Genomic DNA, 14661 nt, shown 5'->3' on the forward strand with positions numbered 1-14661 from the left:
CTGCCCAACCAGTCCACACCAACCCTACGAAGAGTAACCCACCCAGACCCATTTACCTCTGACTAATGCACCTTACACTATGGGAAATTTAGCATTGGCAATTCACCTGACCTGCACATCTTTGGACTGTGGGAGGAAACCGGAGCACCCGGAGGAAACCCATGCAGACACGGGGAGAATGTGCAAACTCCACACAGACAGTTGCCCAAGGCTGGAAGTTGTTAAAGGTTACACAGTACTGAGACATACTTAATAAATGGATAGCTAAAAATCTAAAATGATAAAGTAAAACTCCCTTGCGCACTTCACAAGTCAAGTGAATAACTTAGATAGAGGTAAAAAATCAAACTTTCATTTTCAACTTAAATTGATTCAGTAGCGAGCATTGAAGAAAGAATGTTCATGAAATGTCCGATTTGTGCTATTACTTTTGGATATTTCACCTTAAAAAGGAAATCTCTGCATCCTCAGACCATCACATATGAATGACTTCAGTTGAGCCAACATCTTTTATTAGTAGTAAAACTTGATATCGTCAGTTATACAAAAAGAATTAAAAGCAAATTAAATAAATTACTCAGTCTAATGAAGTGATTTGCTTTAGAGGTAAAGCAAATTAAACTCCTGTATATTAGGTACATAAACTTAAGTTTTTACTGATCAAGTATTGACAGCATTATTCAGATGGCAGATTCAGTATTGAGGGGTCATAGATTATCCTTTATTTTTGCAGGTAAATGTTGAAGACACTATTGAAATGTTACCGAAATCAAGACGCGCACTTACAATCCAGGAGATTGCTGCACTTGCAAGATCATCTTTGCATGGTTTGTGTGCATTCCTAATAAGTAAGGATGATCATTTGTGTCAACTCACTCTTAGGAGTTGGATGATCTAAAATTTAAATTCACGAAAGTGTGAACGCTTGGACAAATATGAGTGGGTTTCCTAAATAATTTGTATATGCGGTACTCCTACTCCTATGTAAAATATACTCTCAGTGATTGTAGAAATACTCAAAATCATGGTGTGGGACTACAGCAAGGCAACAAGTAGAGATATGAGCTCTAGTGAATGCATGAAACAGGAATGCATCTCTTTCAGCTTGCTGCTTCCATCAACTGCAATAATTAGACTCTTGGAATTGAATACAAATCCAATGCTACATCTTCAGGCTATCTAGACGTTTCTAAACTCTGGCCAAGTAAAGATATCTGATATTGCCCTCGAATGTCAAACTAGCTCTTATTACATTAATAAACTATTATAATATTCAGGTCATTTACTAATCATGAAAACCACATAGAATTGAAATTTTAAAAAAGGTACATTTTGTGATGCAATGTAAACTACTTTGACACGCCATTAAAAGAATGTAAATCTATCAAGTGACAGGTTAATTTTCCCTAGTTCCAGAAACTAGCTTCTAATTGCCTTCAGGGATAATGTGAACAACAAAAAATAGAATTGGAGCTTTTGGGTGGGTAAGAACCATTTGGCCTCTGAATCACATTCCATTTAGATGCAAAGTAGCTATCAATGTCATTTATCCATCCATTAGTCAAACTTTAAAAAATGTATTTAGCCAGAGAAAGAAATTACTTACTGTGGCAATTTTGTTTTGATCTCTAAAAAGATCAGCTGAAAAACAATTCTCCTCAAAATGACCTCAGCAATAGACAGATAAAACCGGATTACGTGGCCTTAAAGAGGCACAGCATATACAGACAGTAGCAGTAAACCATGTAATGTTCATTAATAAATATGAACTAAAGTAAGTAAAGTTGGAAATTACAGACACAGATTGCCTTGCGGGATTGTGATTGTGGGTATACTGGAAATCTGATTTAAGGAAGGGCAGATCTGGGTATTAAATATTCCTAGTTAAAAGGTGTTCAGAAAGATATAGAGAGAAGGAGAGATGATGTCTTTGGTATTGAGGCATTGGACAAAGAGGATGTTTCAGAAGGTTCAGGGACAAAATTCATTTTGTTCAAAGTAAGGAATAATTACGAATAATTCCGTAACATTTCGACCAGCAGCTACAGGGAAGGGTATAGAGGAATTAATCTGCAAAGAAGTTGCAGAGAGGTGTAAACATCTCTGTGTAGTTATAATGGGGGACGTTAATTACCCACTTATAAACTGAGACAGCGGTATGTAAGGATCATTGAAGGACAAGCATTCCTGTAATGTGTTCTTGAGAATTTTTGACAGCAGTTAGAATCCAGTCTTAAAAGAAAGGAGGCACCGGATCCTTGGGAATGAGGTGGGTCAAGTAACTGAACTGACAATGGCGTAACATTTAAGGGGGCAGTGACGATTGTATCCTAAGGTTTAGGATAGTAGTGGAAAATGACATTGTTCAACCCAGAGTAAAAGTAATCAGCTGGTGGAAAGGGGACTTCAATTGGTCAAGGACAGTTAGGCCAGAGAACCTGAAAGCGAAGGTTGGCAGGAAAAATAACTGAACATTGGTCACTTACAAAGAGGAGATGGGTTGGGCACAGTCAAGGTATCTTCCTTGAAAAGGGAAAGGTGGGGCAAACAAATCCAGACCTCACTGAATGACAAATGGAGATAAAAATTAAGTAAAATAGGTAAAAGTGTGATCATGACAGGTTCCAGTAGTAAATGCAGTTAAGAACCAAGGTGAGTACTGAGGTTCAGAACAGAGGTGAAAAAGTAAAAAGACTGCCAGTTAACATAGAAGAAAATCCCAAAGACTTCTGTAGGAACATTGATAGTAAAGGAATGGTTAAAGGAGGAATAAGATGGTCTAGGCCCCAAAAATGGAAACCACACACAGAAACAAGAGACATGGCTGAGATGTTAAATGAATATTTTGCAGCTTTCTTTACCTAAAAGGCAGATGCTGCTCAGACCATGGTGACTGAGAAAGAAACCCAGTCCCAAGAAAGGTTTAAAATGATAAGAAGGAGGTAGTGGATAGGCATTTGGTACTTGAAGTTGTAAAGACACAGGGACAGAATGAGATGCATCCAAGAATATCCCCTTGTTCTAAAAAGCTTGTAAGATACTCTCAGCAAGTCCAGCCAGTCACTTTTAAATTCAGTGGTGGGGAAATTTCTAGAAACAATTATTTGGGAGAGAATTAATAGTCACATTAAAAATGTGTTGATTAGATGAGTCAGCATGGATTAGTTAAGGGAAAACCATGTTTAACTAAACTGGCAGAGTTTACAGTAACAGTGAGAAGGAAAGGCAATTTAATGTGGTGTATGTGAATTTCCAAAAGGCATTCGATATAATGCCACACAACAAACTTGTGAGGAAATTTACAGGTCACGGGATTAAAAAGGACAGTCACGATGTGGATACACAGTTAGTTGCGGAATAGCAAACAGAGTGATGGTTAATGGGTATTTTTCAGGCTGGAGAAAGACTTGCAGTGGAGTTCCCCAGGGTCAATATTGAAACCCTTGCCTTTTCTGATGTATATAAACGATCTTGACCTTGATGGTCAGGCAACAATTTCAAAGTTTGTGGATAACACAAAACTTGGGAGAATTGTAAACTTTGGGGAGGACATTTTGATGGAGCGGGCAGTTTGGTAGTAAACCAAATTCAATGCAGAGAAGTGAGGGGTGATTGACTTTGCTACAAAGGAAATGGAGAAACAGTGTAAAATAAAGAATTATATTATAAAGGTGTGCAGAAGCAAGACACCTGGATGTATATGTACATAACTCATTAAATGCGGAAGTAGAATCATAGAAAGCTATTAATAAAGCATACAGTATTCCAGGCTTCATTAATAGGGACAGAGTACAAGAATAGGGAGGTTATGATGAACTTTTAAAAAGTGCTGGTTAGACCTCAGCAGGGGTATTGTGTGCAGTTCTGGACTCCACTCTATAGGAAGATTGTGAATCTATTGGAGACAGTGTGGAGGGGTTTATGAGAATAATTCTAGGGATGAAGAAAGACTGGAGATGTACAGTTTCCTAGGAGAGAAAGCTGAGAAGAGATGTGATGGAAATTTATAAAATCATGAGGGTTGTGGACAGAATAGATTGGAAGAAACCTCTTGCTTGTAAATGGATTGACAAACGACAGAGTTTTAAATGTTTTGCAAAGAAAGGTGAGAGAAACCTCTTTTCACACAGTGAGTAGTCATGAATGCACTGACTATGAGGTGTGGTGGAAGTAGTTGAAGGTATTAGATGATTATTTCAGTAAAAACAATGTGCAGCATTACAGAGAACAGCAGGAGCTCTACACTATGTTAAAGTGCTCAGAGAGCTGGTGTACATGAGGGGTTGAATAGCTTCCTTCTGCAACATAACAGTTCTGTGATGCTGTGAAATTGCTTTATATGTTCTATTATAACTCTAACCTGGTATGTAAATAACTCCTAAAACCCCAAAATTCTGAATGTTAAACATTTAGTTGAGGGCGAGATGCATAGGCAGCATTCTGTTATAATCTTTATAAGGTATTACCATGTTTGTATATGGGTTTTAGACATAAAAGGTACATTGAACAGTGTTCTATAGCCTTCCGTTTATGGTGAAGCCAAGATTAAGGGAGCTCAGCTGAGTCATTGGCTTTCCCTATGGTTTACAACAGCATCTGTTGCACTGTAGTCCTGATTTGGAAACTGGCTTCACTTCCTTATTATGATGCTTCCTAACTCCTCTGTGTACAGTTCATCTAATGATAGATAGTAGCTGAGCATTTAAATTACCAATGAAATGTATGCTTTCAACAAATTTTCCAAACAGGAAGCAAAAGCCAACTCAAAGCAGAAAGACATACAATGCCCTTCACAATCACACAATATCCCAAAGGATTTTACTGTGCAACTGTTGACATGCCTTTGAAGTTTAGATTCCCTACAGTGTGGAAGCAGGCCCATTGGCCTGACCTGTCCACACCGACCCTCCAAAGAGTAACCTACCCAGACCCATTTTCCCTCTGACTAATGTACCTAACACCATGGGCAATTTACCATGGCCAATTCACCTGACCTGCATATCTTTGGATTGTGGGAGGAAACCAGAGCAGACACAGGGAGAATGTGCAAACTCCACACAGCCAGTTGCCTAAGGCTGGAATTGAACCTGGGACCCTGGTGCTGTGAGGCATCAGTGCTAACCACTGTGCCGCCCAGTGTAATCATTGTAAGAATGCATTCACTAGAGTGAGAGAATAAAGATGATTGATTACTAAAGTTGAATAGTTATTTTGGAATCTGTGCTGATCACTGCACCATTCTTATACACATCAGCTTCAGACATAACTCAAGTTGTGTATACTTTTAAAATTCATTTGATTTTACTTTACCCTAATAATTTAGGTTTGACTTTTTAATTGATTTATGGGATGTGGGTGTCACTGGCTGGATCAGCATTTATTACCCATCCCTAGTTGCCCTTGAGAAGGCAGTGGTGAGCTGCCTTCTTGAACCATTGTTATGCATTTGGTATAGGTAGACCCACAATGCCATTAGGAAGGCAGTTCCAGAATTTTGACCCAGCAACACTGAAAGATTGATGAAATATTTACAGGTTTGGATGGTCACTAACCTGGAGGAGAACTTCCAGCAGATGACATTCCCACGTACCTGCTGCCTTTGTCTGTCCAAATGGAAGTGGTCATGGGTTTGGAAGGTGCTGTCTTGGGAGCCTTGGAAGTTCTGTTGTGGACTGTATTACTGAAACAATTTTTACAGTGAAATTGTTGATTTGTTCAAAATGATTTTATTTTCTACATGTCCCTTCTTCTGAACCAATTTCCTTTTTTGTATTCAGGTTTCTCCCAAGTCGTAAAAGACCATGTAACTAAACCTACTGCCATGGCTCAGGGTCGAGTTGCTCACCTCATAGAATGGAAGGGCTGGTGTAAGCCCATGGAATCTCCAATGACTCTGGAGATTGATTTCAATTCCTACTCAGACTTAAGTGAAGGTGAACAGGAAGCAAGATTTGCAGCAGGTAGATCAACTTTTAAATTCAGCCATTAAATGTACATGTTATTTATTCAGCTACCTGATCTGTAAAATACATGTTGAAAAAAATCTGTTTGATCCTTTGTAGTAAAACGTGATGTACAGTTGTGAATGTCATGGATTTGATAAGTACTATGAATGACAATTCTGTTGTCAGCATGCATCGAGCACAGATCCTACATACTGTTAGAAAGACAAATAAGGAGACAAAGTGACATGCACAATGTGAGAACTTTATAAGTGGTAAGGCCTAGAATAATTTAGCTGAATTGGTTCAGTCATTTTAATACTAGTTTAGAAATGTTCTTTTTACATGCAGTAACAATCTTTAATTTGTCATCCTTCTAAATTTTCTATTTTCCTGAAGACATCAGCTGACCTTTTTGAATTGACTTAAACATTTAGGTGGGATCTCAATTTAATTCAAAGGAATGCATTTTTAACAATGCAGCAGTTGCTCAGTACTACATGAAGTGTCAGTCTAAACTCTGGTGCTCTTTATCAATAGCATTTTGTTTTTCATTTGCACTGCACAATTGAATTATTATTTGGAAAGTTATGAATACAACGCAAAATAATCCCCTAAAATACCTCTGTTCCCCACAATAGTCTTAGAGTAATGGGTAGTTCTATGGTAGGAGGTAGAAGTTTAAGATTCCTTGATGTGTTCTAGCTCTAGGAACATTTGGTTAAACTAATTATGCTCCCTTCAAATTGAATGGACTGATGGAGCTGTACCAAAGAGAATAACCCGGGTGAAGCACTCGAAGAGTTTATGGGTATCAATTATGGAGGAATCAGTCAACCTTTATAGAACTCCTGTTTTCCATTTTGCTCAAGTAGAAATCATTTAAGCTGGGGAAGCTTGTGCAATCTCTGGAGGCAAGTTTGGTGGCTGGAGGGAAAATGACACGTTCTCCACTTCCACCATGATGCTGTGGCCTTCCCACCTTGTAGTCAATTGAGACATTACGTGGCTAATTAATGCCACCTTAAACCCTTCATCCTACCACTATTGGTATTAACCCAGAGGGGAGCTTGCAATGCAGGAAGTATGATAAGCAAACCCATGTGGATTACATGCAGGTTTCTGGAGAGGTCCCTCATTTAAAGGCACTCAGTGTCTGGTCAAGGGACCCAACCATCTCCCCTCCAGCACCTCAGCCACCATCGTTTACCGCTGGCCTGGAATCCAGCAATGATCTTAGGTACTGGTGGGTATCATACAGATAGCAGCCATCTCCTCCCTGCCCTGATTGACTAGCTGCTGCTCGTGGGTATGATTTCCATCTTTGGTCCTTGATACTGGCTAAGGCTACTGCTGGTTTGTCAAGTGCCTGATTATTATATGATGTGATGAGTCATCTGCAAAAGAAGTGACACATGGTTCTTGCCAGTTCTTTAGACAGCAGCCAAGGATCTGGTTACTTCCACAAAATTTTGCCCAGTAACCTGAGTATCATCATAACACTTTTCATGAGAGTGGACTTCCCCTGATAGCTTAGCTTTTGGATGAGAGCATTGCTCAGTGTAGTAATCAGTTATAAAGACAGAATAGGTAATCCATACTAAATAATCTAATTTCATCTCAGACAGCAATTGCAGATTACAGAAACAAAAACTGAAATTACTGGACAAACTCAGCTGGTCAGGCAGCATCTGCAGAGAGATGTTTCAGATCTCCAGCATCCACAGCTCTTTTTTTTTATTTTACTGGAGATTATGTGATTGACCTCAGTTTTAAATAGCGATAGATTAGTCAAGCAATACTTTTCTCTTCATCAAGTAACTCTTGGTAGAAAGTGTAAGCATATGAACATCAGACGAGGACCAGACCAAGCCTAAATATGCTGTTTTCAATTATTGTGGAGCTTGTTGACTCTTGTTGTCTCCCTAATGCATAAAACACTTGGTTCAGTGAGAGATTTTGGGGTTTCTTTGGAATCAGACCTCTGTTGACATGAGCAACATCAGGAGGATGAAAGAAAAAATTTTCAAATTTGTGTTCAGCTTTTAAACACATAACAAGTGGTCACTAGACTTTGAACTGAACCTTACATTGTTAAGGTAAACACATAAAATAGATTTTGAGAGTGCTTGGATACAAAACCATTACCATCATAAGGAAGAATATAGGATTGGCATATTCTATTTTGCAACAAGTATTTTTCTGCTGTATATTGGGCTGTGATTTGTTTTATTGCCTCATTACAAATGAATAGAATTGATATAAATTTACTCACCTGATTAACTGGTTGTTCTCTTGTATATTAAAGACAGTCTGAACATCAGTTAGGTTCTCTTACAAACTCTATATAGTGGTGTCAATTCAGAAAACCAGTTTATTGGGAAGATTTGTGTTAAACAATTATTAATCATTAAAGCTGAGGGTTAGTGTCTTGTAACGTTTCAGAGGAATACCTAAATACCAATTATTTTTCGTTTGACAGTGATTGAGTATCATATACAAAATGCCTGTAGGTTTTTGAACGTACTGTAATTAATGCCTATAATTTAAATTTTCTATTTGAACACATTTTGGATTTGATCAAATCCCTTATGATGTGAAGCCCCATGGAACTCACTTCTTCCTTCTTTAGATATGTTCTAGCCTGATCGGGTGATGGATGGCTAAACCAAATATGCACCCTTCAGAATTGAGGGAGCAAAAATGGGGGACACACCAGGGGAGATAACCAGAATGGGAGGGAGTGAGGGTTTTTCTTGGGACAAGGGCATCAATTGTGAGGTGAGGGTAAACCTCTGTTAGATTTCCTTTTAGCCTTTTTGGCCCCAGTAGATATAATCTCATCATAAGAATGGTTTTTCCTTTTTTTTTGTAAATATTAATTTGGTATGCCAGATTTTTAAATATCTGCTTAATTTTTAAGAAGATTTTAAAAGATAATTTTAACATGCTTTCCATTTTATAACACTATAAATACATTCAAATAATCTAGGACCAATGCAGAGTTTGTGTTGTGAAACATGAGATTCACACTGTATATATTTATATACAAGAATATAGAAATTTGTTTGAATACATAAAGAAAATAGATTACTATTGTGAATGAAGATAGTTGACTTTTCACATTGCTGCTAATTTATTTCCATCCATGGCACTTGGTGCACATTTTAAATTGACAATCCATTTATTAATAATGCATTTGAGCAATTACAATTGGTAATATCACATTGTCACTGAGCTACTAACAGAAACATCACCATTTCAATTAGTCTTCTTTACATATGTTCTTAAAAACAGATAACGTCCTCTCAAAAATGTTTTGTAATATTAGGGAATGGGTTGGAGTTCAAGGATGAATATCGTACAGTTTTACAGATCTCGGGAAAGCTTTAATTTGGTAGCACACACAGGTATTTACTAATTTCTGTTCACTCCATGTTTTTAAATAGAGTATTTGCATTTCAGGTGTGGCAGAACAATTTGAGATTGCAGAGGCTAAGCTCAAAGCGTGGTCATCTGTCGACGGCGATGATTCAAATGATGACTCATATGATGAAGATTTTGTACCAACTAGTGACAGCACCCTGCCAGCTGGTAATGGTCCCTTTCAAACCACTTTTGTTCTGTTATCATTATATTCTTTGTCACTATTATGCATCTATACTGAATTATATGATAGTGGTTCTGCGATAGAAGTGCACTGTTCTTTGTTATTGTCCTAAGTTTTCATGATTCTCCTTACATATATTACCTTGTGTCCATTCAAGTATAAATGAAGCATTAGCAGTATGGAGCCAATTAAACTATTATCATAATTCAAAATATGTTTGTGAATAACAGCATCTGTACTTGCATGAATAATATTTTGTGTTCTGTCTCTGTTTTTCTTGGTCTATATTTCCACCATTTGATTGCAGTTCTGAAACTTTTCAAGGATCAATTACTGTTCCTGCAATTTTTGTAACTTCACATGTCATCTCACAGTTTATATCTTCCTCCAACATCTCCTTCCTCGTCCTATCTCAAAGGGCTCATTTTATGTAAAACCAAAATACTATAGATGCAAGAAATCGGATATAAAAACATGAAGTGCTGGAAAAGCTCAACAGGTCTGGCAGTGTCAAGGTTTTGAGTTCGATATGACCTCTTCAGAACATGTACTGTTACATGGCTGCTTGTCACAGCAAGATGTAGAAGCATAATTAGGTTCCCTACAGAGTGGAAACAGGTGCTTCAGCCTGACAAGTCCACACCGACCCTCCGAAGTGTAACCCACCCAGATACATTTCTCCTCTGACTAATGCACCTAACACTATGGGCAATTAAGCATGGCCAATTCACCTAACCTGCACATCTTTAGACTGTGGGAGGAAGCTGGAGCACCCGGAGGAAACCCACACAGACACAGGGAGAATGTGCAGATCTCACACAGTTGCCCAAGGCTGGAATCAAACCTGGGACTCTGGTGCTATAAGGCAGTAGTGTTAACCACTACACCACTGTGCTGCCCCACATTTCATGTGTGACCCTTGACAACGACTGTAGGTAGGCTATCATGGTGGATCATTCTGGATCATTCGTCTCCTTGCTTAGCATCTAGATACAAGCACTTCCAGTAGAAGGTCATTTTATAATATAAGGAGAAAGAGCCTGACCAGTTTTCTTGACTTTAATATGGGCATTTGAAGTCAGATGCATCATCTCTGTCATAGGTTTTTAAACTCTATTCTGGTCTCTTAGGGAATCAAGGAGTATGGGAAACAGGTTGAGGTATGGAGTTGAAGTCTAGGATCAGAGCTGAAAATGTGTTGCTGGAAAAACGCAGCAGGTCAGGCAGCATCCAAGGAGCAGGAGAATCGATGATTTGGGCATGAGCCCTTCAGCTCTGATCTCCAGCATCTGCAGTCCTCACTTTCTTCTAGAAGTCTAGGATCATCCATGATTAGATTGAGTAATGGAGCAGTCTTGATGGCAAGATGGTCTAATCCAATTCTGGTGTTTTTATTCTGTGATTGCTGAAAAGGCTTACAAGTTGTTTGTGACATAATCTTCACCAGTCTTTAGCCCTCAGTCTGTGAAATCCACCTGGAATGTCTCTATTGATACCCTGTGAAACTGAAAAGAAATTTATAATTTGGCTGGTACACCTTAGAAAAGTGTGGCCTCAAACAGTAAAACAAGAAATCATGGTACCAAATATTCAGTTCTAAGAAGGCAAAAACTTTGGAGAACTTCTTAGGGAACTGTTTTGATAGGAAAAGGAAAAAATATATTTTAAATAATTTATTACCTTTTTTAGAATGTATTGTCTGTCCCATTCAGATTTTATCTTTAGAACATGCGATGAAATACTGTATGTGAATGCAATAAATCTCTACCTACTGTGAATGACTTTTGCCCAACAAATCAAGACACTGTAGGACTATAATATCCAATCATATCACTGTATTTTTGAACTGCAATTATCTTATTGTTTCAGATGCAGCTGGACAGTACCCACAAGTGAATTACTCGAGAGATATGCTGCATGGCCATTTGTGCAAACTCACAGTGAGACAGGCATCATGTGAGCAGGAAAGTGATTCCTCCCAAACTGTCTCCCCAGAGACCCTTTGTTCAAGTCTGTGCAGTCTGGAAGATCACCCTTTGCTTAAAATGGAGCTGGGGTCCCCCACCGAATTAGCCACAAAACTGTTTGGTCAGATCAGTGCAATGACTGGTCATAGGGACATGATCTCTCAGCTGCAACCAAACAGCAACACTGAATGTGCCTTTAGGAACCTTATCTGTGAGGACTCCTCTTATTCTGTGTCTTATGCTGAATCTTGTTTTACTCCGGAGGAAGATGACTTGTCATGTCAAGATTACAAAACCATCTGTAAGAAGGAGGACGGCGAGTATGAGGGACGTAGAAAAGTATCAGACGTTGCTTCCTCAGGTGTAGTATCTCTGGATGAGGATGATGCAGAAGATCAATGAATTCTTTGTGACCCTGGCATGTGTTTCTCCCTTTGATACTGGTCTTGAGGCGTCCAAACAATCGGTCTGTATTTTGTAAAAGACTGTAAAAATAACCTTTGCACAAATAATTGCCTGAGGTTTGATGCAAAGGTTCAAGCACTTCACAGGTTTGCATGCTATGAAGTGCCGAAAGGAACTGTTTGCTGAAATGTTCTTAGCACGGTATGTAGCTCAAGCTTTGAGAATCTTTCATACTGATCTTTAAATTACTTGCTCTGTTATTTTTCATGCTGGAAAGCATTCTCCAGTCACAATGGCATGGCTATGTCTTGTGCTAAAATGGCCAAATTATAATCTTCGTACAAGATTAAGCAGCTGCTGGAATGTTCTTAAAAACAGACGACATGTCTTTTTAAAAATATTTCACATAAGAGGTATTTGCTTTTAACCTTCTAGTTTTATACCATTCAACATATTATAGTCAGATGATAAATTAATTTTCAATGGTCTAATGAAAAACATGCAATGTCTAAATCTTTTAAATTCCCACAGTTGAATCCTCTAATTTTGGATAAAATAGTTTCCACTGATGCAGTAAAGGAAAAGTGCATTATGGTTCAAATTTTATATTTTTGTATTTGTGTCTGCATCTTGTGAGGTATTGCTGTAAATTGGATTGCACGGGGCTTCAGTGCTGTTGCTGTAGGATATTTCTTTGTTATCACTGTGTGATATAGTCTATAAACAAAGAATACTGTGGTATTTCTGACTTTCATTGTCATATTGTTTAAATTGCAAGTGTTTTAACATATAATCAAGAATAATACAGCCAATATCCCACTCAAATAAAAATCACATGTGAGTGCCTGAAATACTGTTTGATGTGGCACGTTCAAAACATAAATCTCTTTTAAAAAAAAAGTGAATCCTGTATGGAAGTGCGTGAATTTGATGATTATATTGGCCAATTTAATAATGATACATGGATGCAATCTTTTTTTTCTTTTCAATTCTATTCAGAAAGGTAGACTGTTAAGGTACCCAGGGCTGCCATTACTTTCTGGCTAGGTGCTTCAGATCATGCACTCACATGTGAGGAAGTTATTAATTGATAAAGGTTCATCGCCAATGGCTTTCTTTTTTGTGTTGCTGTTTTCCTGGCATGATAATGGTCTGGCAGTGCAAAAAACAGTTTCCATGCAATGTTTTATTGGCTGTAGCTGTTTTTCTGAAAAATTATGAGCAATTCATTTGCTTCAGATTGCCCATAACTATGACTTTGCTCCATCTCATAAGCAACAGTTATGTTTGACTGGGTCTGGCTTTTCATTTGTAGTTAGATGCTGGATATGATTTATAAATGTTCTTTATTTTCCCAAGAAACATCACCTACCTTGAATGCCTACTGAAATGTTTTTGGGCTTGATGTAGCCCTGACTGTACAGCATTAATATTCAGTGCTCACACCCCTCCTCCGGAAACCTCCCCAGAATACTGACGTGGCCTGATTGCTTATGCTTTAACAGCATCTCAGGAGAGTTAAGAGAGTGTTTTTTTCCCCCCAGTAAAACAAAGACAACCCGAGTAACAATTGTTACAGACCAAAATTGGGAAGTGAAGCTCTATAATTGGAAAAGCTGCAAGATCCATCATACTTTGGCTGTAAGCGTTTGATCATATTGCCTGATTGTTTTGGATGTACTTGAGTCTGCAACTAAGTAATTGCTAGTCTTTGTTATACTTCTATTTTCGAACTGAATTATAGAGAGGGTGAAAGTGGATCATCTTTTTGATTAAGCGCAGGGCTATTTTGCTACAACTGGGGTTCTAATAAACCTTGCTGAATAAAGCGCTCCAAATTATTTTCCACATAGGCGTTAACAGAGGTTGCAGTTCTCTCCGTTACTAATTGTGCAAAGGTTTTGTAGCACTAAAAATTTTAGAATTTCCCAGTTAAATGGAAGATGCCACTGTGAATGTTCCTATGAAATCTACTTGCACTCATCTATTTTGTAATATTGTAAATGTAGTATGTGATACTGTTCCTTAGAATATAACTTGTGTCTTCTTTTGTCTATCATTTCCTTTGTTATAGCAACAATTAAGAATTCCAAATAAACTATCAGTAATGTTTCTTTGTTTGCTTCAAATAGCTTGTTGACTTTTCTTCATGGTTCTTTCAGTGTTTGGTAGATTTTGAACTTCATGAACCTATCACTTAAGTCTAATTAAATGCAATTGTTCTTAAACATGGAATTTAAATTACTATATGTTTCTTTGCGCAGATAATCGTAACTGTCTAATTTCTGCTGTCACTGCATTGGAAAAAGTAAGATTTAGTAAGAAGTATTTCCTCTTGTCTTGAGAAAGTCTGAAAAAATAAGGTTTTGGGAATAATTCTACTCAAACATGAAATATGATATTAACGGTGGTCTCTTAAAAAAATCATTGTAACAGTATAATTTTTGAAACAAGAGCAGAAATACAAACTGGAAAGATCAATAAAGAAAATCTATGCATACCACTTATGGAGTGTACACGCACAGTGTTGGTGAACCTATGTTTGATCTCTCCTATTCATTGGATTCAGGGAGAGAATTCATGTGGAAGGTTGGTCCATCTGAAACTACTCAGACAACTGCTGGTCTAGAACTGCATGGAGAGGAAACAAATGGAAGGGTGAAAGCCATGTTAATTAATCACACACAAAACATTTCCAATTAGGGATTTCACAATAAGTATTACTGTTACCCTATCC

General features: G+C 37.8%; 1 protein-coding gene across 7 annotated transcripts in view; it reads left to right on the forward strand.

Annotated features, from left to right (window-relative positions):
* Nucleotides 1–14437, forward strand: part of fam131ab (family with sequence similarity 131 member Ab) — a 50101-nt gene extending 35664 nt beyond the window's left edge. For 5 of the 7 annotated variants that reach the window (XM_043702315.2, XM_043702312.2, XM_043702314.2 and 2 more), the window contains exons 3-6: nt 734–827; nt 5778–5960; nt 9408–9536; nt 11422–14436. In XM_043702315.2, the coding sequence (XP_043558250.2) occupies nt 758–827; nt 5778–5960; nt 9408–9536; nt 11422–11921 (882 nt within the window). In that variant the 5' untranslated portion in view covers nt 734–757 and the 3' untranslated portion in view covers nt 11922–14436. Of the gene's footprint in view, nt 1–733; nt 828–5777; nt 5961–9407; nt 9537–11421 lie in introns of all 7 variants that reach the window. The other 2 variants (XM_043702321.2, XM_043702317.2) reach the window with 1 other exon arrangement.
* Nucleotides 14438–14661: the final 224 nt, after the last annotated feature.

This window comes from Chiloscyllium plagiosum, unplaced genomic scaffold, assembly GCF_037043375.1.
Source record: "Chiloscyllium plagiosum isolate Xiang-an unplaced genomic scaffold, Cpla_swu_hap1 HiC_scaffold_13, whole genome shotgun sequence".
NCBI lineage: Eukaryota > Metazoa > Chordata > Chondrichthyes > Orectolobiformes > Hemiscylliidae > Chiloscyllium > Chiloscyllium plagiosum.